This window comes from Gopherus evgoodei, chromosome 4 (assembly GCF_007399415.2).
Source record: "Gopherus evgoodei ecotype Sinaloan lineage chromosome 4, rGopEvg1_v1.p, whole genome shotgun sequence".
Taxonomy (NCBI): domain Eukaryota; kingdom Metazoa; phylum Chordata; order Testudines; family Testudinidae; genus Gopherus; species Gopherus evgoodei.
In genome coordinates this window covers 84,634,194-84,661,692 of record NC_044325.1, presented here as the reverse complement: position 1 = coordinate 84,661,692, position 27,499 = coordinate 84,634,194, and the positions used below count along the sequence as shown (strand labels likewise).

The window sequence follows — 27,499 nt, the reverse complement described above, 5'->3', positions numbered from 1 at the left end:
TGCTGTAGAACATTGGAAATAGAGCATGCCTCTTGGCTTCTCTGTAATTATGCCTCCGAGCCTACTGTTTATTATTATGCTAGACTCACAGGAGAAGCTTAATGTTGTTATGTTTTGAAGGGATGTTTGTTTTTTACTGTAGTAAACCACTATAATAAATGTGATATTTTTACACTACCGCTAAAGGTCTTAAGCTGGTGCCTGCATGTCTTGGAGCCCTGTATGCAAAAAATGACAGCATGCCTGTCATCTTCAGAAATGTTTCAAAATGCTCCCCACACCCCACAGAAACAATGTTCTTCTAGTTGTGCCATCCTTGTCATGGTTTAAAGAGCCAGCCCAGGGAGCTGAAATCCTTAGTTGTATGGGTTGCCAGTGAAGTATAATATGTCCAGTCTGTGGCAGGATTTGGCTTGTGTGTTTTTTGTATCTTAGAAGTTACGATCTTGACTTACCACATGATCATAGTCACTAGTTTCATTACAATCTCATTCAGGATGCTGAAGAAATCCACCATCATTTTGGCCTGCTCTCCCATCTTCCCCATAGCAACACCAAAAGCAATGAAGAACCCTATCAGGCCTGTTGGAGGAATCACACCACAGAAAACCCACCAGTTAGTAAGCATGTTTTTTGGTCTCAGTCTCTGCAGCTATGTCAGAATAAAGCCACCCTGTTAATTCAACCTTCAAACAACTGCACTGTATTTCACAGCTGAAATGCATTGCCTCTTGTTAATGTGATCTTGTGCTAAACTTCCACAATGGAAACCAGGAAGTATTCTTTATTCTTTATTTTCTACTAGCCTGTATATTCCATGGTATAGAAACTGGTTTTTTCCTTCTATCATAATATAGCACCCAGATGATGACTCAATCAATAAAATAATAATTAATAGTGAATTTACAGTATTTTATTTGATTCGGTTTGAAAGCAGGAGTACTGAATCTCCATTGCATGGCCCCTTTACACTGCTCTTGTCTGTTCCTTTGGTTCACCAAAGGAACACTCATAATATAGGCTTCCTTGATGCCATAGAGACCGCAGAAGCCCCACAGCCTGGCAAAGGGGAGAGGCCAGAGCCCAGAGAGCTCTGGCTGCCACAATACCTTCTATAGGCCATGTCCAGCTTTGCCTAAGTTTAGACCAGCCCTGATGTAGTTCTACCCTGTACAGGAGCCAACCTCAGAATATAGTGAGATGCAAAGGGAGTACCCCTTCCCCATCTCTCAACACACACACACACACACACACACACACACTTCTTGTGACTAGCTCATCCAAAAGGAATAATTGTATATCTTAAAATATGGATATACATATTAAGGGACTAATGCTGCTCCAGATGAAATGATTGGGAGTTTTCCCTTTAAAACCAATGGGAGCAGGAGCAGGCCCCATAGTAATACAACAAAGGAAATTGTAACTGTGTTAAACAAATGGAAGAAACTCTTGGGTATTAGAAAACCAAAATGAAAATCAACTGAGTGAATGAGTACGCTAGGGACTATTTGATAATCTATATATACTATTTAGGATTAGTGTGCTCTGATGCAAGTAGGGTGACCAGATGTCCTGATTTTATAGGAACAGTCCCGATTTTTGGGTCTTTTTTCTTATATAGGCTCCTATTACCCCCACCCCGTCCCCATTTTTCACACTTGCTATCTGGTCACCCTGGATGCAAGGCTTTGCTACCTGGGAATTTGCAGGGATCAAGAAAAAGTTCTGAAGCTCAGCAACCCTCAAGAGGTTGAACAGTGAGACATGATGAGAGTTCAGCAGTTATCTAGTGTGTGAGCTCAGCTGGGAATTTCCCTTGTCAAAAAGCTACATGAGTCCCATTAGGATACAAAAATAGGAAGAAAGTGGTTGCAGATGCCAGAAATGACCAGCTTGGCTATCCAAAAACTCACTCATTAGTATGGGTGTGTTGAAGTAGAAGTAGAAGTAGAAATAAAGGATGTGTGTCTGTGTGTGCTGTAGAACATGGAGGGACGTGCTGTTGATAAACTCTTAAATAGTCGCTTACCAAGTAATTTCCTGGAATCCCAACTGTGGCCAGAAAATGTTAGTAGGTGTTTTTGTCCACTTAATGCCAAATTAACAGTCACATTACTCATAGCACTCAAATTTGCCCACCTCCTTTAACTCATGCAACTATGAGGCCAATCCCCCTCTGTTTTCATTTTTCTTTTAAACCCCCCTGACATATTATGTCGTCATGGGCCAAACTACTGTAGTAATAGCATCATATACGCTCTAGTGTTATCCCACCATTACTATATAATACGGTAATAGATTTATTTTCTTCTGCTTCAGCAATGTATTGGCCTTTCAGTCCTTCTTGTTATTAATGACATTGTCAGTGAGATACTATTTCCTCCAAAACCTAGTACCAAATCTAATGTATCTCTCATATTATCCAGATTGTCTCTTTTTTATATGTATATAGAGTAATAAGTAAATACTAGTGATCCCGGTAGCATTCTGCCTTGGAATGATATATAATAAGTGTGGATGTGTGTTCAAACAGCACAAATTTGTGGCGGGGTTGTTATCTGGACTATAAACAAGGAAGTAAGCAGGAGCAGGACCCTTTCCTAAGCCCTGGCATGGCTAATAGGACCACGTGTCTTGGTGCCCAGAAGTGTGTAGGTGCAGCATGTCTGCCCCCTCTTTCTCTCCCACTGATGAGGTGAGCGGGCAGGAATGGGTGGGGAATGAGCAGAAACTTAATTCCATCTCTATTTGCTGGCCAGTATAGCTGAGGTGACATGCTGGGGGAGGTTTGTAATTAGTGTTTTTAAAGGTTACTCTCCCCTGGACAAAGAGGAAGCAGGGAGGGAATTATGACTCAGGGAGGGAATTATGACTCAGAGGCACGTCAATGTCCCCAAGGGATTCTCCTCAACTGGTGCAGTTTACAACCCCCGAGACTCCTTGTTTAGGGCTGCCCCTGAAGTTACAACTTAGAACAAAGTGCCCAAGAAAGAGTGCCCAGCAGACTCAAATTCTTTGTCTCCACGGAACAGATAAAGCAGGGGCACCAGCTGTTCAAGTTTCCCCCATGCATAGGATATTTGGGGTATTCACAGACTCTAACAGATGATCAAGACATTGTTACTATTAATGTCACAGCCTTTCTATAAGGTTGCCAATTAGTGATAATTGTGGTGGTTGAATCTGTGATGTGGGCACATAGGCACTAGGAACAGTATTGAGACCATCAGATTTGTATCACTTAGGCCAACAAACAGCCAGCAATTGGTAGCCACTTTTGGTGATGTACTGAGTAGGCCAAATTTGGACTCCAGAACTGATCAGACCAACCCAGCTACCCACTGACTGTCACTGAAAAGCAAGAGCTGGTATGTTATCAATATAAGTTTCAACAGGAAACAAGTTTCTTTACCTAAGACATTCATTCCATCTTTAAACTCCAGCCCCTTTTTAATGATCAGCTGGGCTTCTAGTGGTGCTTCAGCCATCGTCTCGTTCATCAGAGCAAAGACAGAGTCAGTGACGTTAGGTGATTCTTCAGTTTGTGGGGGCACCAGCACTTTCTTAGTGACAGTTTGGATCTGAAGGAGTTATAAGATGAGATGAGAATGGAATCACAACTGGATTTAACACATATGGGGGGGATCAGAGAATAAAATAATACTCCTCTTTCCAAATAACCCTGGGCAGTGCGGTGTTTAGAGGTCAGACCATGCAATCCAACACTTCTAACCCCTCTTCCAAAAATAAGTTAGTTTATAATAGTTCAAAGTGTAATTAAGTCCTGGGATCATATTCCAAAACAGCAGCATAATGAGGATGGCAAACACTCTCTTCTTAATTGTTAATCCATAACATCTTACATATAGGGCCTTTCATCCAGAAGGATCAAAAAGTGCTTCTTGCACTGTATTCTGTACATACCTTTGGAGTGGGTGATAGCAGCAATTCTGCATCAACAACGGCACACAACAAAGACTTTTATCCGGGGGGGCACCTCTGACCTAAGCTACCATGATAGTTCAGTTCAAAAACATGTTCTGATATTTCTAACACATCTCCTCCCATTATGTGACTCGTTCCTTTCTAGATTGGTTCAAAGTTCCTATCTATGAGAGTTCAAATAAAACTAGTATATACAGAGTCCTCCTGGCACTGACATCTTGCCACTGCTACCTGGAAAAGCATCTGCTATTTCTATATGCAACAATAGTAGGATCTCATTAATGACAGCACTCAGAAAAAACCTTGGCACATAACAGCTGGCTAAGTTACTGTGAAATTAAAGTATTAGGGATACAGAGCCATTTCTGCACCTTATCCTGTTACAATTGTACCTGCGGCTTGTTGGCAGGGCTTATGTGGATATATTGTGGATGATGCTCAGATTCAAAGCCTTAACATCTTATTTTACTCCTGTTTAAAAATGTGCCTCCTCTAAATCTAGAAAATAAAAATACTCAGCTAGAAAAGAACACTGACAACGTGTGAGAAACTCTTCAGCAATCCTGAAGCCAGCCAACATTTGTTTTTCATCTGATTTCATTTTTATCTTGGGAATTTTATCATCCTGTGATTTTTATGTGAAATGGATCTAATGTCAAAGCTGTGTACAGCTACAGAAATAAATAGGGGGTGTTGATTCTGAGCACTCACAACTCCCACTGGAGTCAATGGAAGCTGAAGATTCCCAGCACTTCCCAGATCAGACCCATATTTACTAGTGATGAGGAGCTGACTTCAAAGTGCAGGTTCAGATAAGCATCTTGAAAGTAAAAAAAATGCTTATCTGGACATTAGTCATCATTCTAGATCACACGTTTAGGTTAGATGGTGTAACACTTTTCAGAAGTACATAAACTCACAAACTAAGCATGGGCGAATAGAGAAATAATGAGTTTCATTACAGGAAAATGAGGTTTACAAATCAAACTGTTTTTAAATCCAAAAAAATTATTCAAGAGGTTCACAAAAGTCCCAAACTCTGCCAGGTTCAACTCTGCAACCAAGCTGTACTTTGCATGCAACCTGGGTCCCTTTATTGTCATCTACCTGGCAGCAAGGGAAATTCTCTCTCTCCCTGGCTGATCATTACAATTCAGTGCCACTGCCATTAACATTACAAAATAATTCTAAAATACCTGGCTGGAGCTCTGCAAAAAGACTTCTTGCATGTAAGGCCACCAGGGCATGGTGAATGGCCACTAAGCTATTCCTGATAACCACAGGAAGGGAAAGCAGCCTTTGATACCACCCAGACCAGGTGAGGAGGGGAAAGGACCCCAACCTCCTCGGGAACCAGAGGGAAAACAGGTAGAGGCACACTCCAAAAGCCAGTATGTGAGGGGTTACAGCTGAATAGTAAAAGGGGTGTGGCTTTATGACAGTAGCTTTGGTGGACACTAGTTTGGAATTTGTTCAGATAAAATATGGGAACACTAAAAAGCTCATTTGGTCCCCCATCTGAAACCTATTGAAGTCACTGGGAGTCTGTCTATTGACTTTGGTAGGCTTTGGACTAGACCCATATGGAGCAATGTTAAAAAAGGGTCAACGTGATAGCTGAGCCATAGGTGGCAAGATGAACTGTGTACACTAGCCATTAACACTATGCCCACTGAACAAGTCCAAGAAAAGCGTTGGATATTAGCAGCTTAATTCACCCTTGCTCTCTTTCCCACTCATTCCCTGTCCCTACCTGTGGATATTTGATCCATATTCTACAGATCAAGGGCTGAATTCTCTTCCTCTCTATGATACAAGTAGGGGCAAAAGGGGAAAAACAGAACCCTGCTTATTTTATGAGGACACTTTTCTCAATTTTCAAATAAAACATTGTGGTTTTTAGCCAGCCATGATCTGGCCACATGACCTCTATCCCCAGGATGATTTGGGAATATTCTGTACATACTCTTTTTAAAACTCTTTGTTTTTATGTGAGAGTGTAGGGAAGAAATAAAGCTCTCTGGGTCCTTTTGGCAGCTTAAGTCTGCCCCTCTCTGTGTTGTCACTTTATTTCTCACCCAACCCTCCCATCTCTAGCCACAGCTCCACTTAACATTCTATTTCAAGTAGTACAATTTAGGAACATCTAATAATGGGTTTGGCAACAAATCTTGTTTGGGTCAACAAAAATAGGCTACATGATTGCCAAACAATTTAACTTTAGGAAAAAGCATCCCACTCACAAGAGAACTTCTGACAGAGGAATTGGGAAATGTGTTCTTTGTAAGCATTTCCTTTATCTCTTACCAATGCTGTGTTAATTTAGTGCTCGTGAATAGTGATTAGGCACTGAAGTATTTAACTCCAGAATAGGCAACAGCAGTGTAAATCTCCTCCCCTCTTAGCCACTGCCCCCACAAGATGCCTTACGTCTGACCTCATGGAGCCCTCTATAGGCAGTTCAGCTATTTGGCTCCATTATCCATGTAGATCTTGGTCTCCAGACAGGCAGTGAACTTGGTGTATGGGACAGTGGGTTTTGTGATGTGGACACCTGATCACTAGGAACTGGCCTGAAACCAACACAGAGGGCATTGGACAACCATCAGATCAGTCACTTAGTACCTGGGCTGAATTCAAATTCAACCAGCAGCTGAGAGGTGAAATGTTTAATGATTTGTCAACCAGCCAGAAGCCAGCATCTCTATAGAGCATTAAATATTGTACATGAAGAATGAGGTGATTTTAAAAGATTACTTAATAGTGAACTGAAAAGACCTTTTTCAAAGAATTGATTCAAATAAAAATGCTCAAGAACTGAAATCAGTAACAAAGTTACTACATAGTAAAAGAAAACAGTTACCATATAAACTATTTCCCTTTTTAATTTACCTGCCCAAAACTATAGTCCTGTATTCACCCCATCAGTAATTTAATGCCACTCACTAGGTGAAAGACAGAACTCTGAACACATATCTTGGAATGTAAAAAGGTCTTCGCATTTAAAAAGAACATTGTGAGGTATAGGAGTATTTACCTGCTGGAAGCATGCTTGGACTAGATTTTCAGGGAACAGGTTCCGGATGAGATCCAAGAAAGCATCCAGACTGGATACTTCATCATTTTTCTTTCCTTCTCCCAGCTGCTTCTTGAGTTTTGGATTTCCTGGGTGAATGGCTAAAACCAGAATCACCCCTAGCACAGCAGCAATGATAGTAGTGGACATGTAATAGACCATGGCTCTTGTGCCCAATCGGCCACTAGCTTTAGCATCCAAACCTGACAGTCCTGCGTTTAAAGAAATATGCAGTGGGACTAGTTATTACACAGTTCATCAAATTATCACAAACCACCCGGAGACTCTGCCTATAGTTATTTCCATTTTTAGTGACTATCTTGAGATGTTTTTCCTCCCTTAGGAATTCTTCACAATGTAGATGGTGCCCTGAAGAACCTCCAATTTTTCTCCCATCTGAACAACAGATGTTTAAACTCCTGCTACCTGTGGAGAAATGGCTAAGACTGAATTCAACTGAATCCCTAATTGAGGGGTGTTATTGAGAAACACTAATCATGTTCATTACGGCAACGCAAACCTTGTAGTGATGTCCTTTTGCCCTTTATTGCCTGGAAGCTGGTCATTTCAAGGATGGCACACAGCTTTGAGCAATCCGTGCTGTCCAGACCTGTGCTGCCATTGATACAAATCCCACTTTAGGATGCGGGTAAAACAGTATATTAGGAGAATGGTGACATTCAAGAGGGTAGCACATGCTTATTTGGACATAAATTGGTTAGCAGCATCAACTACTGAAATCAATGAAGTTACACCAGAAATGGACTTGACCCATGAAATATGAATCAGCTATTATTAATTGCAAAAGATTCACTGCATCACATAATTATTCCTTCCTTCTCACTAAAGATGAACCATGTAGTGTCTTTAGCTAGCATTTTAAAGCATTTATTGCTAATAGAGCTCACCTGTGATTAAACTGGATATAATTAAAGGTAAGATCAACATTTTTAACATCCTCATAAGGATATCTCCTGGGAAGGCTATTAACATGATGATGTCAGGATCAATAGGAGTTGCCAGGCGAAGAAGACCCCCACACACTGCACCCATGATGACACCTGAAAGGAGAAATAAAAGAAAGGGCGGGGAAAGGAATCATAGAGTCATAGAAGTGTAGTACTGGAAGGGACCTCAACAGGTCATCTAGTCCAGTCCCCTGCACTCAAGGAAAGACTACGTAATAATGAGGCCATTCATGACAGATATATGTCTAACTGTTCTTAAAAACCTCCAGTGACAGAAATTCCAGAACTTCCCAAGGCAATTTATTCCAGTGCTTAACTACCCTGACAGGAAGTTTTTCCTAATGTCCAACCTAAACCTCGCTTGCTGCAATTTAAGCCCGTTGCTTCTTGTCTTATTCTCAGAGGTTAACAAGAACAATTTTTCACCCTCCTCCTTGTAACAATATTTTATATACTTGAAAATTGTTACCATGTCCCCCCTCAGTCTTCTCTTTTCCAGACTAAGCAAATCCAATTATTTCAATCTTTCCTCATAGGTCATGTTTTCTAGACTTTTAATCATTTTTGTTGCTCTCCTCTGGACTTTCTTCAATTTGTGCACATCTTTCCTGAAACATGGTGCCCAGAACTGGACACAGTACTCCAGTTGAGGCCTTACCAGAGTGGAGTACAGCGGAAACTTGAATCTTTACCCAACACACCAAAGAACAATCTTGAAGAAAAATGGTTTCAGAATGATCCTGTTATATTCTGTCCAGTGTTCTCTTTCATCTGACAACCTCACAGTAATTTGCAAATATTAATTAAGTCTTACAATGCCCTCAGAGGAAGGTAAGTGTAATTAGTATAATCACTGTGTAGATGGCTGAACTGAGGCACAGAGAGGTGAAGTGAGTTACTCAAGACTATACTGACAGTCAAAGCCAAATACAATTAGTAGAAAAGCCAGAAATAGAACCCATCAGTCTGAGTACCACTCCTCTGCTTTCACTACTAGAACAGCATCATTTCTAAACCCCAATGGCATTAGTCTTATCAAGCATATATTTTGCTTTGAGCTCTCTTCCTACAGAAGAATTGGCAAACAATATCATAGCTCAGGGATAGATCTGATGGGAAAACTAGGAAGATTTAGTGAAGAATATACATTTCAACATGTTGTTACCAATATATTTAATACTAACATTGAGTTCTCTGAATGGATTGCTATTAGTATCCAGTTCACAGACACACAACAGAGCAGAAAAGACCTAATAGATTACACTCTGTCAGGACTGTTCCCTACAGCAGAGTACAACACAGTACACCTTTTCATCTATTCTAATGGGGCTGCCACTATTCTCCTTAAAAGACTTCCGTAATTCTGCACGTCACGGTTAGATAACATTTTTCAATATACAGCTAAACCTTTGATTGCTGAATTTCATCCCATTGTTCTTAGGCTACATCTTCACTACCCACCGTATCAGCGGGTAGCAATCGATTTCTCAGGGATCGATATATCGCATCTCATCTAGACGCGATATATCGATCCCCAAACAAGCTCCTATCGATCCCGGAACTTCACCAACCTGAACAGCAGCAGCGGAGTCGACATGGGGAGCCACGGACATCAATCCCGCACCATGAGGATGGTAGGTAATTCGATCTAAGATACTTTGACATCAGCTACATTATTCACGTAGCTGAAGTTGCATATCTTAGATCGATTTCCCCCCGTAGTGTAGACCAGACCTTAGTCTCACTATATTAGATCATCCTATACAATTCCTTTGAATAGTTATTATATTATTTATTTGTATTGCAATATTATCTTGGAGCCCTAGTCAGGGACCAGCAACTCATTTTTTCTAGGTGCTATGTAAACAGAATAAAAAGACAGTCCCTGCCCCAAATAGCTTACAATCTAAGTACAGCATTTACATCTTTAAAATACTTGAATTTTGCTTTGCACTGTTACTGAGTGTTTTCATCTCAGCTGTCTCTGTCTTTCTGATCTCAGGCCTCGTGTACAATCTCCGTTGTAATAAGATACCACAAGACAATCTGAATTGTGCTTTGAAAGTATTGCTGGAATAACTTATGGTTCTATGGTGATATCAGGTTGGTTCAATGAGAAATAAACTTATTTTATCATGGTGATGCTCTTGGGAAGTGAATCAGGCATCTTTGAGGGACTAGTCCAAGCCCAAACTTCTTGTCCAATTTCAACTATGGGAAGGTTAAAAGTTGTACTACTTTTGAACTAAAGCTGCAGTTGGTTATTTAAGCTATGGCAAAATGGACTGTGTCTGTGAATTCACTGTATTTGAAAAAAATGAGTGGAAACGGGGCCAGTGAACCACAAAAAGATGTCATACTGATCCATATTTGGAGGATGCTTTAACCAGAAAACACTTTATCAAACTAGGTCACTGAACCCAATGTCTGTGGCAAGGGAGACATAGGAGATAAAGCTTGAGTCTCAGAGAGACTGAGTGAAGGAAAGTGTAAAGGGTCAGGTAAAGGGTTTGTTTTTATATTTTCAAAGAGATTGAAAAAAGAGAAAATCTCCATTTTCTTTAGTGATGGTAAAAGACATCACTTAAGTCCTATTACATCCACAAAACACATGCAGCATGGACATCAGCTCTGCAGGATTCCTCCATGCTACTACTCCCTCCATGTGCCTTTTCCCTGAACTAACTGAACCATGCTTAAAGGGGGAAAGGGTAAGTTCAGTCTCCGTTGCCCATGCGTTTCTTGGCTGCCCAGCTGAGATTGCCTACAAGTTTGCCATTGCTGAACACAGGTACAGTCTGTGGTATAAGATGGATAAACACAAAGAAACACAGGATGCATACAAGCAGAGTATATCTTACCAAATACAGTAAGAGACAAGAGCAGGTTTTTTCTGAGTGATTGGAAGAATCGCAGGCATACATTCTTGGACCTTGGCTCCACAGGGCTCAGGTGGCTTTCATGCATTCGCACTTCTACCTGCTTAGGCATATTGTTGGCACTAGAAGAAAAATGAATACCAGGTAAGAAGCTATAGTACCAGGTGCCAGAAGCAGAAGAAATCAGTTGAACTTTAAATGTACCACTGTCACATGTGTCTGGGGACTCTGACTCTCATAGCAAGATAGGGAACAGCCCAGCCTTTGCACAACCACTTCAGCTGAGGTGGTAGTCTGGTATTGTCAAGAAAGTTCCATACAAACATGGCCAAATGCGTAACAGCTAAAGTGCTGTGGCATCCCCAGTGGGGAAGGGGGGAAAGGCCTAAGCTCTGTCTGTGGTGCCCTGTGATCTGCAGTGCCCAAGCAGCAGGGCTCTCAGTGTGCAGGGCGGATCCAGGTGAATGACCACAAAGAGAAGCATGCTGAGCAGTGATCCCCACAGTGGTGGCAGACAGCTGCAGCACATGCTCTCTCTTGGAGGATGTGGGGCCCTATATAACTGTCTGGGAGGAAGTTGCACACTAGCTATGTTGCGTCTGTGCTCAGAGAATAAGTAGCAACATCCTGCCCAGCTTTCAAATGGCTATGCTAGACAGCATCCGTGCAAAAGACAAGACAGCATGTAGCCCTAAAAATATTCTAATTAAAAGCTAGGTCTACATAGGGCATTCTTACACCATATGCAAAGCTGGTGCAGTGCCAGAGCTACTGACAGTGAGTCAGATTCCCCTTTCTGCTCTGGCCATTTTGCACTGCCCAGGTGATGCTAAGTGCCTGGATCCTTGTGGACACTTTCTGTGGTAGGTAAAGCTAGCACAGCCAGCACAGGAAATGTGTCAGGGAGGCAGGTAGAATGCCAAAGTGGGGAATCATGGTGGAGCAGAGCATTGCCAAACCCATGCTCCACTGGTGTAAAGTCCCTTCCACCACTCTACCTAATGCCAGGTCAGGTGGCACCATATCAGAGAGCTGCAACTGGTTCTCTCAGGCCCCCAGCTCTTCTCTTTCCCAGCTCAGGCACGGGAAAGAACTGAGCCAAAAATAGCTTTTATTTGTCCAACATTTTAAAAAGGTCAATTCTTTGTGCATTATAGCCCTTATTCTGCCACCCCTGCTCACAGTGAGTGGTACCTTACACACTGAGAGGCCCACTGAAATCAATAGGCCCACTCAGGTAGTACAGGTACTCTTACTCAAGATAAGGAGAGCAGATCATTACAATGGGTCCCGTTCTGCCCTCAGTTAGTTTTGTGCATCTTCCACTGATTTCCACAGAAGTTCCATATACTGGCATGAGAGCAGAATTTGTACAGTCATTAAGTCCCCGGTCACTCTGGAAGGCCAAATATCGTTTACAAGGTAGAAATGGAGACCCAGAAATGATATAAACAAATAACTCAGTCAGTTAGTCATCAGTCCATGTCAATGCAAATGCCATGATTCATAGAGAGAACAGATGTCTGGTTCCCAAGTAAGCACAGAAAGATTACAAAAGTTGAACACTGCACTTGAGTCATGATTTTATCATGTGCTACACAATCTATATTTTGTACCGAGATGTGGTGTACTGTATGCAGCACACTGAAAACACTGGAGCAATATTTTCTCTGTCTGACCTGCCGATAAATATCTCACTGCCAACAGCAATGTTAAAAATTCAAATGTTTAGATCGGGGTGGGAAAACTTTTTGGCCTGAGGGCTGCATCGGGTTTCAGAAATTGTATGGAGGGCCAGTTAGGGGAGGCTGTGCCTCCCCAAACAGCCAGACATGGCCCGGCCCCCATCCCTCCTGCTTCTCACCCCCTGATGGTCCCCACCCCAGGCTCGTGCCCCATCTAACACCCCCGTTCCCTGACAGCCCCCCACCCAGGACTCCTACACCATCCACACACACCCTGCTCCCTGTCCTCTGACTGCCCACGGAACCCCCACCCCTGACTGCCCCCCACCACTCCATCAAACCCCTCCTCCCATTCCTGACTGCCCCCCCCGGACCGTTGCCCCATCCAACCATCCATTCTCCCTGTCCTCTGGCTGTCCCTGGAACCCCTGTCCCTGACTGTCCCCTGCCTCCCCATCCAACCCCTGCCCCCTTCCTGACCAGCCCCTGCCTCCAGTCAACCCCCCATTTCCTGCCCTCTGACCATCCCGACCTCTATCCCCCCCTCCACCTCCTGACCACTACCCTGAACTCCCCTGCCCTCTATCCACCACTCCCCATTCCCTGCTCCCTTACTGCACTGCCTGGAGCACCGGTAGCTGGCGGCGCTACAGCCACACTACCCAGCGTACCAGGACAGGCACCCAGCTGGAACCATCCACACCACCAAGCAGGAGAGCCTCAGATGAGGCCGGGCTCTGCAGCTTCGCTGCTCGAGGGACTCACAGTCCTGCTGCCTAGAGCATTGCACCGGTGGTACAGTGAGCTGAGGCTGCGGGGGAGGGGGAACAGCAGGGGAGGGGCCAGGGGCGAGCCTCCCAGGGCAGGAGTTCAGGGGCCAGACAGGAAGGTCCCACGGGCCGAATGTGGCCTGCGGGCTGTAGTTTCCCCTCCTCTGGTTTAAATCATTATCCTTTGTGGCCCTATTTTATTACATGCCAATTGTTATCTAGCACCACCATTTTCAACAGATATTTACAGCTAACAAATTTTAGCAACAATGATTGTTCTGCCTTATAAAAGATGTATTGGTTAGAATTTCCAGAGTCAATGCATGCTGCAGTCACACTTTTCACTGTAAGACCTAAAATATGTAAAGCTTGTCTTCTGAATGCATTGCAAAGATCTCAAGTGGAGCACAAGACACCAAAGTGGGACTTGATCCTGCTGGTTACTGAGAACTCCTCTGAGGTGCTGAGTGCCCTCAAGTTTGCAACGATGTGGGGGATCTTTTCTTTTTGATCTTGCCTAAAGTTTCCTGTCAACTTATCTTCAAGGTTTCACAGGAATATAGGATGAGCGAACACTAGGTGTGGGGTAGATATTTGTCTAAAGTGGGTGACACATTCCATTTGGAGGTGCAGTGGAAACTAGAGATGATCCCTAATTGTAAAATTTGGGTCAGGATGTTCACACTTGGAGTTTTGGTTCAAGCCCCTCTCTAGCTAAAAGCTGGTGACGTGCGTGAGTATTTGAAATGTGCAAATACTGACACACCTTCTTTCTCCAGCTTCTCTCAAACAGACAATTCTGGCATACCATCCCCTGAAAGCTAACAAGTTAGTGCAGGAACAGGAGGCTGGCCCTCTTCCTAGCACAGAACACAATGAAAGCCCCAGCATGGTGGTACCGGCTACTATTCTGAAATTTTTAATGAGACTTGAAACTGAGACAAAACTACTTATGATCAGCAAAGACCCACCATAGCACTTTGCATGAGGCAGTAGGATCAATTTCCTCACTAAATTCCTATTCAGGTATTTGTTATTATCAACAACAGTACTAATATTAGGGATAGCTCAGTGGTTTGCACATTGGCCTGCTAAATCCAGGGTTGGGTGTTTAATCCTTAAGGGGACCATTTAGGAATCTGGGGCAAAATCAGTACTTGGTTCTGCTAGTGAAGGCAGGGGGCTGGAGTCAATGACCACGTAGGGTCCCTTCTAGTACTAGGAGATAGGCATATCTCCATTATTTAAAAAAAAATAACATTTGATAACATTTATTTTGGTGATGGGGGAAATCATTTTTTTCCTCTCTTCTGAGTTAGAAAAAGGAAAAGAAAATTTAAAAAAGTGAGAAAAAATGGAATTTTTCCCACAAAAATGAAAATGAAAACTTTCAAAAAAATATACCAACCTTTTTACTTTTACTTTCCAACAAAAACTGGGAATTTTTGTGCAAAGTTTCAATTTCACTGACCTGCTCTAATATAGCAAGGAGCACCAGTCTGGAGATGTATATGCTGCCTCATAAGTAAGGCTTCCAGAAAGGCTCAATCTAGCCTTAAACTATGAGTTTGCTTTGGGATATTCGTTTTTTAAAAAGCTAAACACTGCTATATATTCTGTTAAAATTTTTTGAAAAGCAGACTTTGTAAGAGTCTGAAAGCAGCTTGCAGTCCTATAAGTCAAAGAAAAAGCCTACCACAAGACATTGAGAAATCCAGAATTCTGCTATATGTTATTCCAACTTCAGTAGCATGACTGAGCCCAGCACTGTAAAATAAATGCATTATTTAAAGAGCTGTAAAATCAGAATCACATTTCTCTTTTTAAAAAAGGTTTTTTTGCTAACTGATTTTAGGTCAGTGTGAGTTCTTCATACAGTGACCTTGTGTTCAGAAAGAATTCTATTTTGCTTTGAATGGGATAATCATGAATGTATTTAATGGTTCATATTATTTGCAACCTAAGGACCTGCTTTTATTAGAGTTTCAATTTTCAACTCTCTGCCATGAATTTACATTAAGAAGACCATAAACTGCCATGTATCTGATTTGGAAATGCTTTGCTTCCATGGACAGTTCAGCTTTTTGCTATTTGATGTCGTGATATTTAACATCCTGATAGTGATATGACCCAGGCAAACCTAATATGCAATAATAAAACCTCTTAGAAAAGAGCCTGCAAAGGGCCGTTTTTAAATGTTACATATGTGTCCAGCAGTATATAAATGTAGAGCACCAGTAGTCACCTGTGTATCTAACTTTGTTCTATAACACTCTTCACTCCAGTATATAAGCACTGAGCAGGCAAATGTTATGTCCAGGATGGATTTTTTTATCATGATAATATATTTGTCAAATGAATGTATCTGAGAAGGGAGTCCCCCAATAAATATTTCTTCTGGGAGGGAAAGTGGAGAGTCCTAGCATCTGAGAGCTCTTTTCCAGAGTGTCTAGAGATGCACAGGACTCAAAATTCTGTGCAAAATGTGGTTACATGGATATGCAGTAGAGCTGGTCAGAACATTTTTCTATCAGAAAATATTGATTTGATAAAATCAAAATGCTTCTTGAGAACATATTGATTTTGTCAACATTTTTAATGGGAAATTATCAAAATGTTTTGTTTTGACTTTAACATGTCAATTTGTATATTATTGTATTACATTATATTGAAATTGAAACAATAAATTCAAATAAAATGTTTCAATAAGGTAAAAAAATATTTTGGAATCTTTCATTTTGTGAAAAATTCTGAGATTTTGACATTTTGTCCCAATTTGGGACAAAATCAGATTTCAAAATCTCATAATTTCCTATGAGATGGAAATTCTACTTTTTGTCCAGCTCTGACATATAAGAGATGGACCCAAACTCTTACCCCAGGTGCAGGGCTGTTTCATTGCTGTGTAGACTTCTGGGCTTGGGCTGGAACCTGGGCTCTAGAACCTGTGTGCATAGGCTCCAGCTTCCTCTGGGCCTGGGAGAGGTCACCCCAAGCCCCGCCCCCACCCAACACTTTCCCCCAAGCCCCCATCCATCCCACCTTTTCCTACTCCTGCTCTGACCCAAGCCTCACCTCACCTCCACTCCACTCCTTCCCCAAGTCCCCACCCCCTCCCCTGCCCCACTTCTTCCTGCCCTATCTCTTCCCTGTCTCTTCCTGCCCAGTTCTGCCCCCTCCCCTAAGTGCACCCCATCCCCACTCCTCTCACCACCCCCAGAGCCTCCTACACACCACAAAACAGTTGATTGCTGCAGGTGCTAGGAGGGAGGTGCGGAGTTGATCTGTGGGGCTGCCGGCAGATCCTTAACCTCGTGGCCATACACAAGTTCAAACGGTGAAAACCCTAAACTGGGATGTGGTACAGCCCTGTAGGCAAACAGCAAGTGCTGCAACACTAGGTTCCAATTATTGGAGTGTTCGTTGACGAATTTACGTATCATGGCCCCCAAAGTTCCATTAAACCTTTCCACCAGGCCATTGGTTTGATGGTGGTATGGGGTGGCAACCAAGTGATTCACCCCATGAGTTTTCCACAGTTTTTCCATGGTCCCTGCCAGGAAATTAGATCCTGAATCTGTAAGGATGTCGGAGGGCCAACCTACCCTGGCAAAGATGTCTGTTAGGGCCAGGCACACAGTGTTAGCCCTGGTGTTGCCTAGAGCTACTGCTTCCGGCCATCGGGTAGCAAAGTCCACTAAAGTCAGTACGTACTGCTTTCCTCTGGGCGTCTTTTTTGGGAAAGGACCCAGAATATCCACAGCTACTTGCTGAAATGGGACCTCAATTATGGGGAGTGGCTGGAGAGGGGCCTTGACCTGGTCTTGAGGCTTTCCCACTCTTTGGCATACCTTACAAGACCAGACATACTTGGCAACATCCTTGCCCATCCCCTCCCAGTGGAAGGACTTCCCCAACCGGTCCTTGGTTCTGTTCACCCCAGCATGGCCACTGGGATGATCATGGGCTAAGCTTAAGAGCTTCCCCCGGTACTTAGTTGGAACCACCAACTGTTTTTGCGGCTGCCATTCTTCCCGGTGTCCACCAGAAAGAATTTCCTTGTATAAAAGTCCTTGGTCTATAACAAACCGGGATCGATTAGAAGAGCTGAGAGGCGGTGGGGTGCTCCGTGCCGCCGCCCACGCTTTCTGAAGGCTGTCATCTGCTTCCTGCTCAGTCTGGAACTGTTCCCTTGAGGCTGGGGTTACCAGTTCTTCCTCAGACTGTGGACTTGGGCTTGGTCCCTCTGGAAACGATGTAGATGATGGGTTTTTTTCTGTTGCTGGTGAACCGCTCTCCGCTGGTGCACCTGAGGGTATTTCAGGCTCTGGCTGAGCCTTTTGGGTATGGCTGTCTGTTTTTATTGTCAGTTTTGGCTCGCTGGCGCCCTCTGGCGTTGATTTTGAAGATGTGGTTGCACTTGCTGGTGCTGGTTGCTGTTCCAGTTCCGGGCCTGGGACTGGAGATGCTGTGGCGGTTTTAGTGGTTAGCATGGTATCCGGGTCCACTACCTCTGTCTGGGTCTCTGGTAACACAGACGGGGTATCTGTGGACGGCTCAGGAACAGGAATGGGTCTGGAAGCTTGCCTGGTTTGGCTACGTGTAACCATTTCCACTCTCTTGGACCGCTTCACCTGGTTGGCCAAGTCTTCCTCCAGTAGCATGGGGATAGGATAATTGTCATAGACTGCAAAAGTCCACATTCCTGAACCAGCCTTTGTACTGGACAGGCAGTTCAGCTGTAGGCAAGTCTACAGCTTGTGACATGAAGGGGTAAATTGTAACTTTGGCCTTTGGGTTGATGAATTTGGGGTCAACGAAGGATTGGTGGATAGCTGACACTTGTGCCCCCGTGTCACTCCACGCAGTAACCTTCTTTCCGCCCACTCTCAAATTTTCCCTTCGTTCCAAGGGTATTTGAGAGGCATCTGGGTCTGGGGATCTTTGGTGTGATGGTGGTGTAATGAATTGCACTCGCATGGTGTTCTTTGGACAGTTGGCCTTGATATGTCCCAGTTCATTACACTTAAAGCATCTTTCATTTGATGGGTCACTGGGCCGGGGTGAGTTACTGGAGACTGGTGAGGTGGACGAATAGGACGTCTGTGGCTTGACTTGGGTTGTATGTGGGGTCTTTGGCTGTCCTCGGTTGTAGGGTTTATGGTCGGTGTGCCTCCTGGGGTATTCGTTCCCCTTGACTGTAGCTTTTTTGCTTTCTGCCACTTCCATCCATCTGGCTCCAATCTCCCCCGCCTCAGCAAGATTTTTGGGTTTTCCATCTTGTATGTACCGTGTTATGTCCTCAGGAACACCATCCAAGAACTGCTCCATTTGTATGAGGAGGTGCAGTTCTTCCAAGGTTTTAACATTGTGTCCTGATATCCAGGCCTCATAATTTTTCCCAATGTAGTAGGCGTGTTTGGGAAATGACACACCTGGTTTCCACTTTTGGGTTCTGAAATGCTGACGAGCATGATCTGGGGTTATCCCCATTCTGTATCTGGCCTTGGTTTGAAAAAGGTTATAGTCGTTCATGTTCTCCTTAGGCATTTCAGCTGCCACCTCTGCTAAAGGTCCACTAAGCTGTGGCCTCAATTCTACCATGTACTGGTCTTCAGGGATGCTGTACCCAAGACAGGTTCTTTCAAAATTTTCCAAGAAGGCCTCGGTGTCATCACCTGCCTTGTAGGTGGGAAATTTCCTGTGATGTGGAACCATAATTGGCGAAGGGTTGTTAGGATTGGCTGGCGAATGCAGCCCAGCTTGCGCTAAGTCCAGTTCATGTTTTCTCTGTTTTCCTTCTCTTCATTTTCTTTTTGTTGTTTTTCCATGTCTCGGCGGTGGGCCACCTCTTCTTCTTTTTGTTTCCTTCGGTGTGCCACCTCTTCTTCTTCTAGTTTTCTTTTGTGTGCTGCCTCTTTGGCTGCCTGTTCTCTTTTGTAGGCTGCCACTTTGATGCTTTCCTCCTTTTCTTTCAGCTCCACCTCTTTTTGTCTTTTTTCCAGTTGTCGCCTGTGTTCAGCTTCTTTGATTTGTTCTTCGGCCTCCATTTTGGTATTGGAAGGCATGGTTCCTGTTATCTTGTGTTGGGATGCCCTCCGGTGTTTATCTTCTGAACTGCAGGCTCTGTTGCCTCCTGGGGTCTGCCTAGCAACAGTGCTTATTTCCTTTTCTTCCTCTAGCGTAAACTAGAAAAACCACTTTATTTGCATGTATATAGTGCTGGTATTTGCCTCCTAATGGGAGTGTTATTGTGTCACAAAAGACTCTTTTGTCACAGCTTAATGATTCCTTGCTTAATATGCAAGCCAGAAACTTGCCAGAGAGAGCAGAAAAAAAAATTCTCTCTGGTTCCCTTTTAAAACCAAACTGTTTCTCTCTGCTAAAAAGCCCCTAGCAGAGAAAAGAAAAATAAAATATTCCTACTGGCTTCTGGATTCTGTCTATCCCGTAACTGCTGCCACTCATGCCAAACCTTAGTCTCAGATTTGGACCTTAGCGTCCAAAATATGGGGGTTAGCATGAAAACCTCCAAGCTTAGTTACCAGCTTGGACCTGGTACTTGCTGCCACCACCCAAAAAATTAGAGTGTTTTGGGGCACTCTGGTCCCCCTGAAAAACCTTCCCTGGGGACCCCAAGATCCAAATCCCTTGAGTCTCACAACAAAGAGAAATAATCCTTTTTCCCTTCCCCCCTCCAGGTGCTCCTGGAGAGATACACAGAAGCAACCTCCGTGAATCTAAGCAGAAGGAGTCCACCCTCTGTAATTCCAATCCTGGAAACAAAAGCACTTTCCTCTTCACCCAGAGGGAATGCAAAATCAGACTTCCCCCTGACTTCTTCCTCCCACCAATTCCCTGGTGAGCTGCAGACCCAATTCCCTGAAGTTCCCCACTAAGGAAAAACTCCAACAGGTCTTAAAAGAAAGCTTTATATAAAAAGAAAGAAAATACATACAAATGGTCTCTCTGTATTAAGGTGACAAATACAGGGTCAATTGCTTAAAAGAAATATGAATAAACAGCCTTATTCAAAAAGAATACAATTCAAAGCATTCCAGCAACTATAGACATGTAAATACCAAAGAAAAGAAATCATATAACTCACTATTTGATCTCTTTGTCCTTACAACTTGGAAACAGAAGATTAGAAAACAGAAATCACTTCTCAAAGCTGAGAGAAAAGCAGGCAGACAGACAAAGACTCAGACACAAACTTCCCTCCACCCAGAGTTGAAAAAATCCGGTTTCCTGATTGGTCCTCTGGTCAGGTTCTTCAGGTGAAAGAGACATTAACCCTTAGCTATCTGTTTATAACAGGAGGCACTAGGGGGAAGGGGATAGCTGGCTGCCAGTGGGTGCTGAGCACCCGCTAATATTTTTTGTGGGTGCTCTAGCCTGGAGCACCCACAGAGTTGGTGTCTATGCCTGTGGGATTTGCGGACATTACCTACAGTAAATATAGGGCCGTATATAAAGCCTTATTGCAGATATGCAGGTAAATATGCTTACTTAGCTTAGGTAAATTGCAAATTTTAAATGGCAGTTTGTTTTACTTTCTGGCTCTTGAGCACTAATACACAAGTGCAAAAATGGTTTCTTGCTACCTTCCCATGTGGAAGGCTTCTATTTGCTCTCACTTTCAATTGTTTCTTTCCTTCTTGCATTTACATTAATGGGTATAAACTTAAACCTAGGGAAAAACTGCTTTTTCTGAGTCATCGAGCCATTACCAGCCTCACAAATTAAGGGATAACAAACTGCATGTTGCTGAGAGTGACAATTACCCTGTTCCTCAGTCATGGAGAAGGGTTCAGTTCCTCATAAGTATTTATGCGCCTAGCTCCCAAGAATCTGAGCACTCATACAGATGGCAGAAATCTAGAGCGGATGCACATGGAGAAGAGTAAATTATAATGTAATTGAAGCCTATAAACCAAGATTGTGATGAGGCTAGTGAAACTAGATTCTGAGTGCTGGGTAAATTAGCAGGGGCTGCGTTTAATTTAAGGAGCTAGTTCACCTGGGTCAAGCAAGCAATCAAGTATAAAACTCAGTGCTGAGTGAGCATAACTGTACCTATTGAGTGCCTGGGGGAAAGGGCAGGTATCTGAGGGCTGCAAGGGAACCATAAAGCTTTTCAATAGCATGAATTATTGCTTTAGCATAGTGAAGGTTAGAAACAGCACAGGAGTCAACCAACTTTAGTGGGAGTATTGGTTGTAATGTGTTTGAAGCCTGGTAGCACAGGCTTATCCAAGGGCTTTACTGCAACATTAGCTTTTCTCTGGAAAGGAAGATAGTAAAGAATATAGGGCTTACAGAATTTTGTAACCATTGTTATTGCAACTAGCAGGCTGTTATGTTTATTCTCTAGAGGCCATTTGTGGATGATTTGGTATATTCTGTTGGTCTCTGAACTAAAACATCTCTCAGGTTAGATAGTAATTAACAAATCTAGTGCCTGCTGATGCTGCCAAATCCTATACATGCCATCCCTCAACTACAGCACTAGTTAAGGCCCCCTCTTACTTAAAAAAGAGCCTTGGGAGAGGCTTTCTTGAACCCCCACACTTCTACTGGCAAAACAAGACATGTGAGAACAAAGAAAATTTCCCAGTATGTCTGGCTAAGAGGAGCAAAGTTAATGTGCACTTCTGCTCTGGAAAAAAATCACTGTAAAAATGGCATTGTAGGGCCATGTGTCTACTAGATCTTAGTGATTTCAGGCCAAATTTGATCAGTGGACTTGCATATGTGCTACCAAGGACTGAATTTGGCCTCCTATGACATTTATTAGCGGTACTAAGGCTCTTTCTCACGTATCTGTATTTTGGCTTACAAATCCCAAGTGGAAAATAAAGGCTACAAGAGTAGAGCTCTAAAAGTGTGTGTAAGAATGAGTGAGTGAGGAAAAAAGTGACTCTACTCTCAGGGTTTGAGGGAAGATGGCAAATTTCCATAACCAACAATAATGAGTGACTAAGAAATTAGGGCTCAAGCACTACAAAGCCTGCTTATAATGCAGCTCCACTCTGTAGCTGAAAAAAAGTCTCAGATTGTCTTAATGCATTGCAAGGGGGTGGCCACAGTTCAGCTTCTTTAAAGAGATGTTCTGTGACCAAATGTAATTTCACTATTGGAATATATACCATTGTCCTGTGTATCTTTTGCTTTAGACAAGTTTTTTATATTACTTTATGATATTTGGAAAATCCATTGGTGCATCCCCATGATCCTTGCAGGGGAAACTGAGCTGCAGAAATGCTATTGTGTCTGTGAAATCTATGCTGGATTTGACTATCATGGTTGCTATGTGTTGGCCAGTTATCAAACAGTGGATTATATACTGCTAAAGCACATACGGCAGGTTTAAGCCACATGCCTCTTTGCAAGTATCAAAAATAAAAACAAAATAAAAATCACTCACCAAAACAAAAGCAGAAGATAAGCATTAGTCTACATTAAAGGATTTTTTAAACCCCCCTGTGCCGTCACTGAAGACCTTGACTGAATTGCAACCTTATTATGTATGGTTTTTTTATGAGAACAGATAAGCCATGGCCCAAATACAAACCTCTGATAGATCACTTAACCCAGGGCTGGATCTGGCCCAGACGATGGCATTACTAGTGACACATTTTGAAACGTGACTTGTTTTTCAGAGTGGGAAGAAGATCTGCTCTGTTTGGCTCAGCTTAGGAGCTTGTTCGTTCTTCTAGGTTTAAGCTTTTCTACAAGCGTAATGTCACGCACTTAAAGCAACTAACCTGCAGCACGCACAGTGCACATGGGTGTTTCCAACTGAACATGCTGTCATTTCCAAACTGAATTGCTACAGCTGCTCACTCACCTTTTTGTTTCCTATTGTTCCCCGCAAAAAAATTAAAAACTTGTTTGCAAAAAAGACTTTCACGATCCACTTGAGTTGGCAAAGTTTGAAATGAAGCCCTGTTTGTTTAAACTCCTAGTGAAATTGTCAGGAGATTTCTGCCGAGCAAATAATTTCTTTAACAGGTTCTCCAGCTTTTGAACCTGGCAGGGAGAGCTTTGAACATTGTGAATAAAATATTTTAAAGAGAATTCTTTTGAAAGGAACAGAGAAAAAGGATGCCTTGTATGATTGCTTGCTGGTGAGAGTGGCCTGGCTGGGTTTGACTAGAAAATAGAGCACATTGGGATAGAATTTGGGAAGGAGTCTCTGCCTATGTCTGCAGAAGTTTCCACAGACCATTGAGGAAAAGGGAAGGTAGTAAGAAATTGCAGAAAGCTGGGAAGTATCTGATGCAGTATTCTCATCACTGGCTGAGTGCCAATAACATGGCACATCACAGAGCAATGGGTCTGCAAATGTCACACCATTGATTCATGACTTCTAATCCTTAATTTCAGGGCAATACTGAATATGCTGGAATCATTGTTTTGTGCTTGTGTTGTTTAGCCATAACGGAGCTAATGATGGCATCTCTTAAAAGATTTGTATGTAAGTTTCTGGCATGGCAAACCTCAGTAGAAGTGAACATTTTGTAGCGTTAGTTCCAAATGAACAAAACACAAATACTTAAGAACTTTACCACACTGAAAATTGGCAATATCAAATGTGCCTGTTGTAGAACCATTTAAGAACTGATAAATCCATGGTGTGTCTGCAAACTGTGGCCAATCCTATAGTGGCCTTAAACAAATGAAGAAGTATATTGTATACTCCTGTCTCTGTGGTATGAATGAAAGGTGCTTTAATAGACGCCACTTACCTCTTTTAAGAGATGAGAGAGTTGTACTATTTTTCACCTACTGGCACCCATTGGCAAAGCTCCCATTGACTTTAATGGTCCAAGATCAGGGGCCTCATGATTAACAAAGTATTTAGACGAACTTACAGAAGGTACATATACACACGAGGGATCTATGCTCTTATCTGCTAGCATAACAGAGACTTAAATGATCAATATTGTAGTTAGTGGAACCATCTTTAGACTTCTACTTACTAAAGATCTCACCCTTGGTAATTCTTTAAAATCTTTAAATGTGACAGTGATATATATGTGTGAAAATCTGGGGATGCCCTGTTGTCATATCATCTTTTCACTCTTTGTCCCTGAACTTCATGCCAGAATATAGGAAATCTCAGTGTGATACTGCAAAGGTTTGCTCTGAACTCCAGGTCCTAAAGTGACTCTCAGTTCTGTTTTTTGTACAAGCAGGGTACAGAGCAAACTGTATGTTATAACATGCTATGCAATAAATTGCAATAAAGTTTGACATGTTTTATTTATCAGTGCATGTGTGGCATTCCCTTCTTACTGACATATTTATGATGTGGCTTTATAATAAATGGTGTAGAAATTAGGCAACACTCTTCCACAAAAGATCAGGACCTAATGCTTAATTACTGTGGTAAATAATTTCAGAGAAGCAGCCGTGTTAGTTTGTATCTGCAAAAAGAACAGGAGTACTTGTGGCACCTTAGAAACTAACACATTTATTTGAGCATAAGCTTTCATGGGCTATAGCTCACTTCATTGGACGCATAGAATGGAACGTATAGTAAGAAGATATATATATACATACAGAGAACATGAAAAGGTGGAAGTTGCCATACCAACTCTAAGATGCTAATTAATTAAGATGAGCTATTATCAGCAGGAGAAAAAAAACTTTTGTAGTGATAATCAAGATGGCCCATTTTGGACAGTTGATAAGAAGATGTGAGGATACTTACATAGGGAAATAGATTCAATTTGTGTAATGACTCAGCCACTCCCAGTCTCTATTCAAGCCCAAGTTAATGGTATCTAGTTTGCAAATTAATTCCAGTTCAGCAGTTTCTCGTTGGAGTCTGTTTGTTTTTGAAACTTTTTGGTTGCAAAATTGCCACCTTTAAGTCTGTTACTGAGTGACCAGAGAGGTTGAAGTGTTCTCCTACTGGTTTTTGTATGTTATGTACATTGGCCAAACTGGACAGTCTCTACGCAAAAGAATAAATGGACACAAATCTGACATCAGGAATCATCATGGCTGGGTCATTACCCAAATTGTAATGCCCAGGGGCTTTTTCTGCTCTAACCAACCAAAAGGACAGAAGTACATCCCTTCCTCTTACATCCATCTTCTGCATCCCTTTATACACCACCCCTGAGCAGCCATGAGTCCAGCCAGGACCTATGATTAACCCTTAGCAAATAGCTGCACCTTTAAAATTCAAATAGGGCAACACTTCGGGACATTTTTTTTGCTACTGGTATAATGCCCGAGAGAGCTGGACCTTTCATGTTTGGATATTTTGCTTTAAAACTTGCAAAGGTCACAAGGAGAATGAAGTTTGGTTAGACTTCAGCTAGATTCAGTGAAAGGGAACTCATTAATTAAAAATGCATTATATTCCATGTGGTTTCATCTGAGTGATGCTTATCAGTGAACCAACATCAAACACTGAATCCAATACCCAGCACTGTATCATTCCAGCCTGGGTTACTCATTATAAAGCTACTGCTGCTCAATGTTTCCTGGGTGGTGAAAGCTGTTTAACAGAAACTATTGTGGGTAGAATTGCAAACCATGCCCACTGAAGGGTTGCTGCTAAGAACTCCAGGTTTTCTAAGAGACAAGTCTGCCTCCATGTGTGAAATAATGTCTAAATACAGGTTAGTGAATTGAAGTGAAAGTCCCAAATTGCTTTTATGCACCCTAATGGACTTTTAATTCCTCTTCGGCTGTAGGTAGTGATGAGCCTTCACTGGTTTCTAAGACTTCTTTTAAGAAATCTTTTTAAAAGTTCAAAGTTGATTTTATCTCTGAGTTTTGAGTTAGTGGGTGTTTCAAATGGATTCATCCAAATGCAATTGTCATATAGCCTAGCATGATGGACAGACAGCATTATTTTAATATCTATATTTTCTTTTGGTATAACTAATTTAACTGCATAAATACTAACAACAAGCTATTGCCTCTTCCCCAAAACCTGTTTTTTTTTCCTTGCCTATATAAGTGAGAACAGTACTGTTATAGTCAAAGCTAAACACGGAAGTAATCACAATAGCCCTAAGACAATAGCCCTTTCACAGAGTTGTTTAGAGCCAAAGCATGCTCTTGTTAAAAGCCACATGGGTTAGGCTCTTAAAAAGCAAAAGAAACTTCATTATGAGAAACACTGCCTTCCTGGAATATGTTAAAGGGATTACAGAAATTAAGTGTAGCATAATAGAATCTCTTGTGACAAATTATTTTAGGTCCTAAAGCTTAGCATGTGCTGTTTTATCTTTTTTGACAGCTGTTCCTTGGAGCAGTATTTATGATTACAGCGCAGCATGCTTTGATGAGTGCATGCCATCTGCTGGAACCAAAAAGGCTTTTTACAAAGGAAATCCTAAAATGCTCCACTAGTTTTCACCCAATGCAGGGCATTTTTTTCTGTCTGATTGCACTTCTTAACGGTCACATTTTCTATAAACTCCATTCTGACACAACAGAATGGCAGCATACGCATTGCTTATCATGCTGGAAAAGGAGAGAAAAAATGACTATCAAGATAGACAAAAATTTGTTTTGGGTAGCTGGGTGAGTTAAGTTGGGTATTCAGATAAATAGGTTGTCCAGGTGATCTATTTTTATCCATTCCTTCTGTTAGACATGTCAGAAATACATCCTCTAAGAACTGCAGGCTAACCGAGCAAAGGCATCAATATTTTAGACAGGAGTGTGTGAATATTGATGTGGAGTGAAAATCTTCCCTTGCATACGGGTATAAAGTTTATGATTTTCTATATACCTGTATATGGATGGATGATGGTTGTTATTGTTACTCCTTTTTGGTTAACCAATATTTGGTGTGTTGTGCATATTTTCTGTTATGAGAAGAAATAGATATAGTCAGGTGTTTCTTTGATGCAATCCTCTTTACTTAGGTCTCATCTATACTGGGGTGGTTGATTTAAGATATGCAACTTCAGCTATGAGAATAGCCTAGCTAAACTCAACGTATCTTATATCGACTTAGAATCACTTACTTCACATCCTCGCAGCGTGAGATTGACAGCTGCCACTCCACCGTCGACTCCACTTCCGCCTCTCGCTGTGGTGGAGTTCCAGAGTCAATGGCAGCACGATCGGGGATCGATTTATCGTGTCTACACTAGATGTGATAAATCGATCCCTGATAGATGGATCATTACCC

General features: G+C 42.3%; 1 protein-coding gene across 1 annotated transcript in view; it reads right to left on the bottom strand.

The window, feature by feature from the left end:
- The window catches only part of SLC1A2 (solute carrier family 1 member 2), a 136,477-nt gene that overhangs the window by 32,934 nt on the left and 76,044 nt on the right, over positions 1-27,499 (bottom strand). Inside the window, exons 2-6 of the mRNA XM_030560053.1 lie at positions 10,854-10,993; positions 7,933-8,085; positions 6,986-7,236; positions 3,416-3,584; positions 456-582 (exon numbers count right to left, since the gene is read on the bottom strand). Of these exons, the coding sequence (XP_030415913.1) occupies positions 456-582; positions 3,416-3,584; positions 6,986-7,236; positions 7,933-8,085; positions 10,854-10,993 (840 nt within the window). The remainder of the gene's footprint in view (positions 1-455; positions 583-3,415; positions 3,585-6,985; positions 7,237-7,932; positions 8,086-10,853; positions 10,994-27,499) is intronic.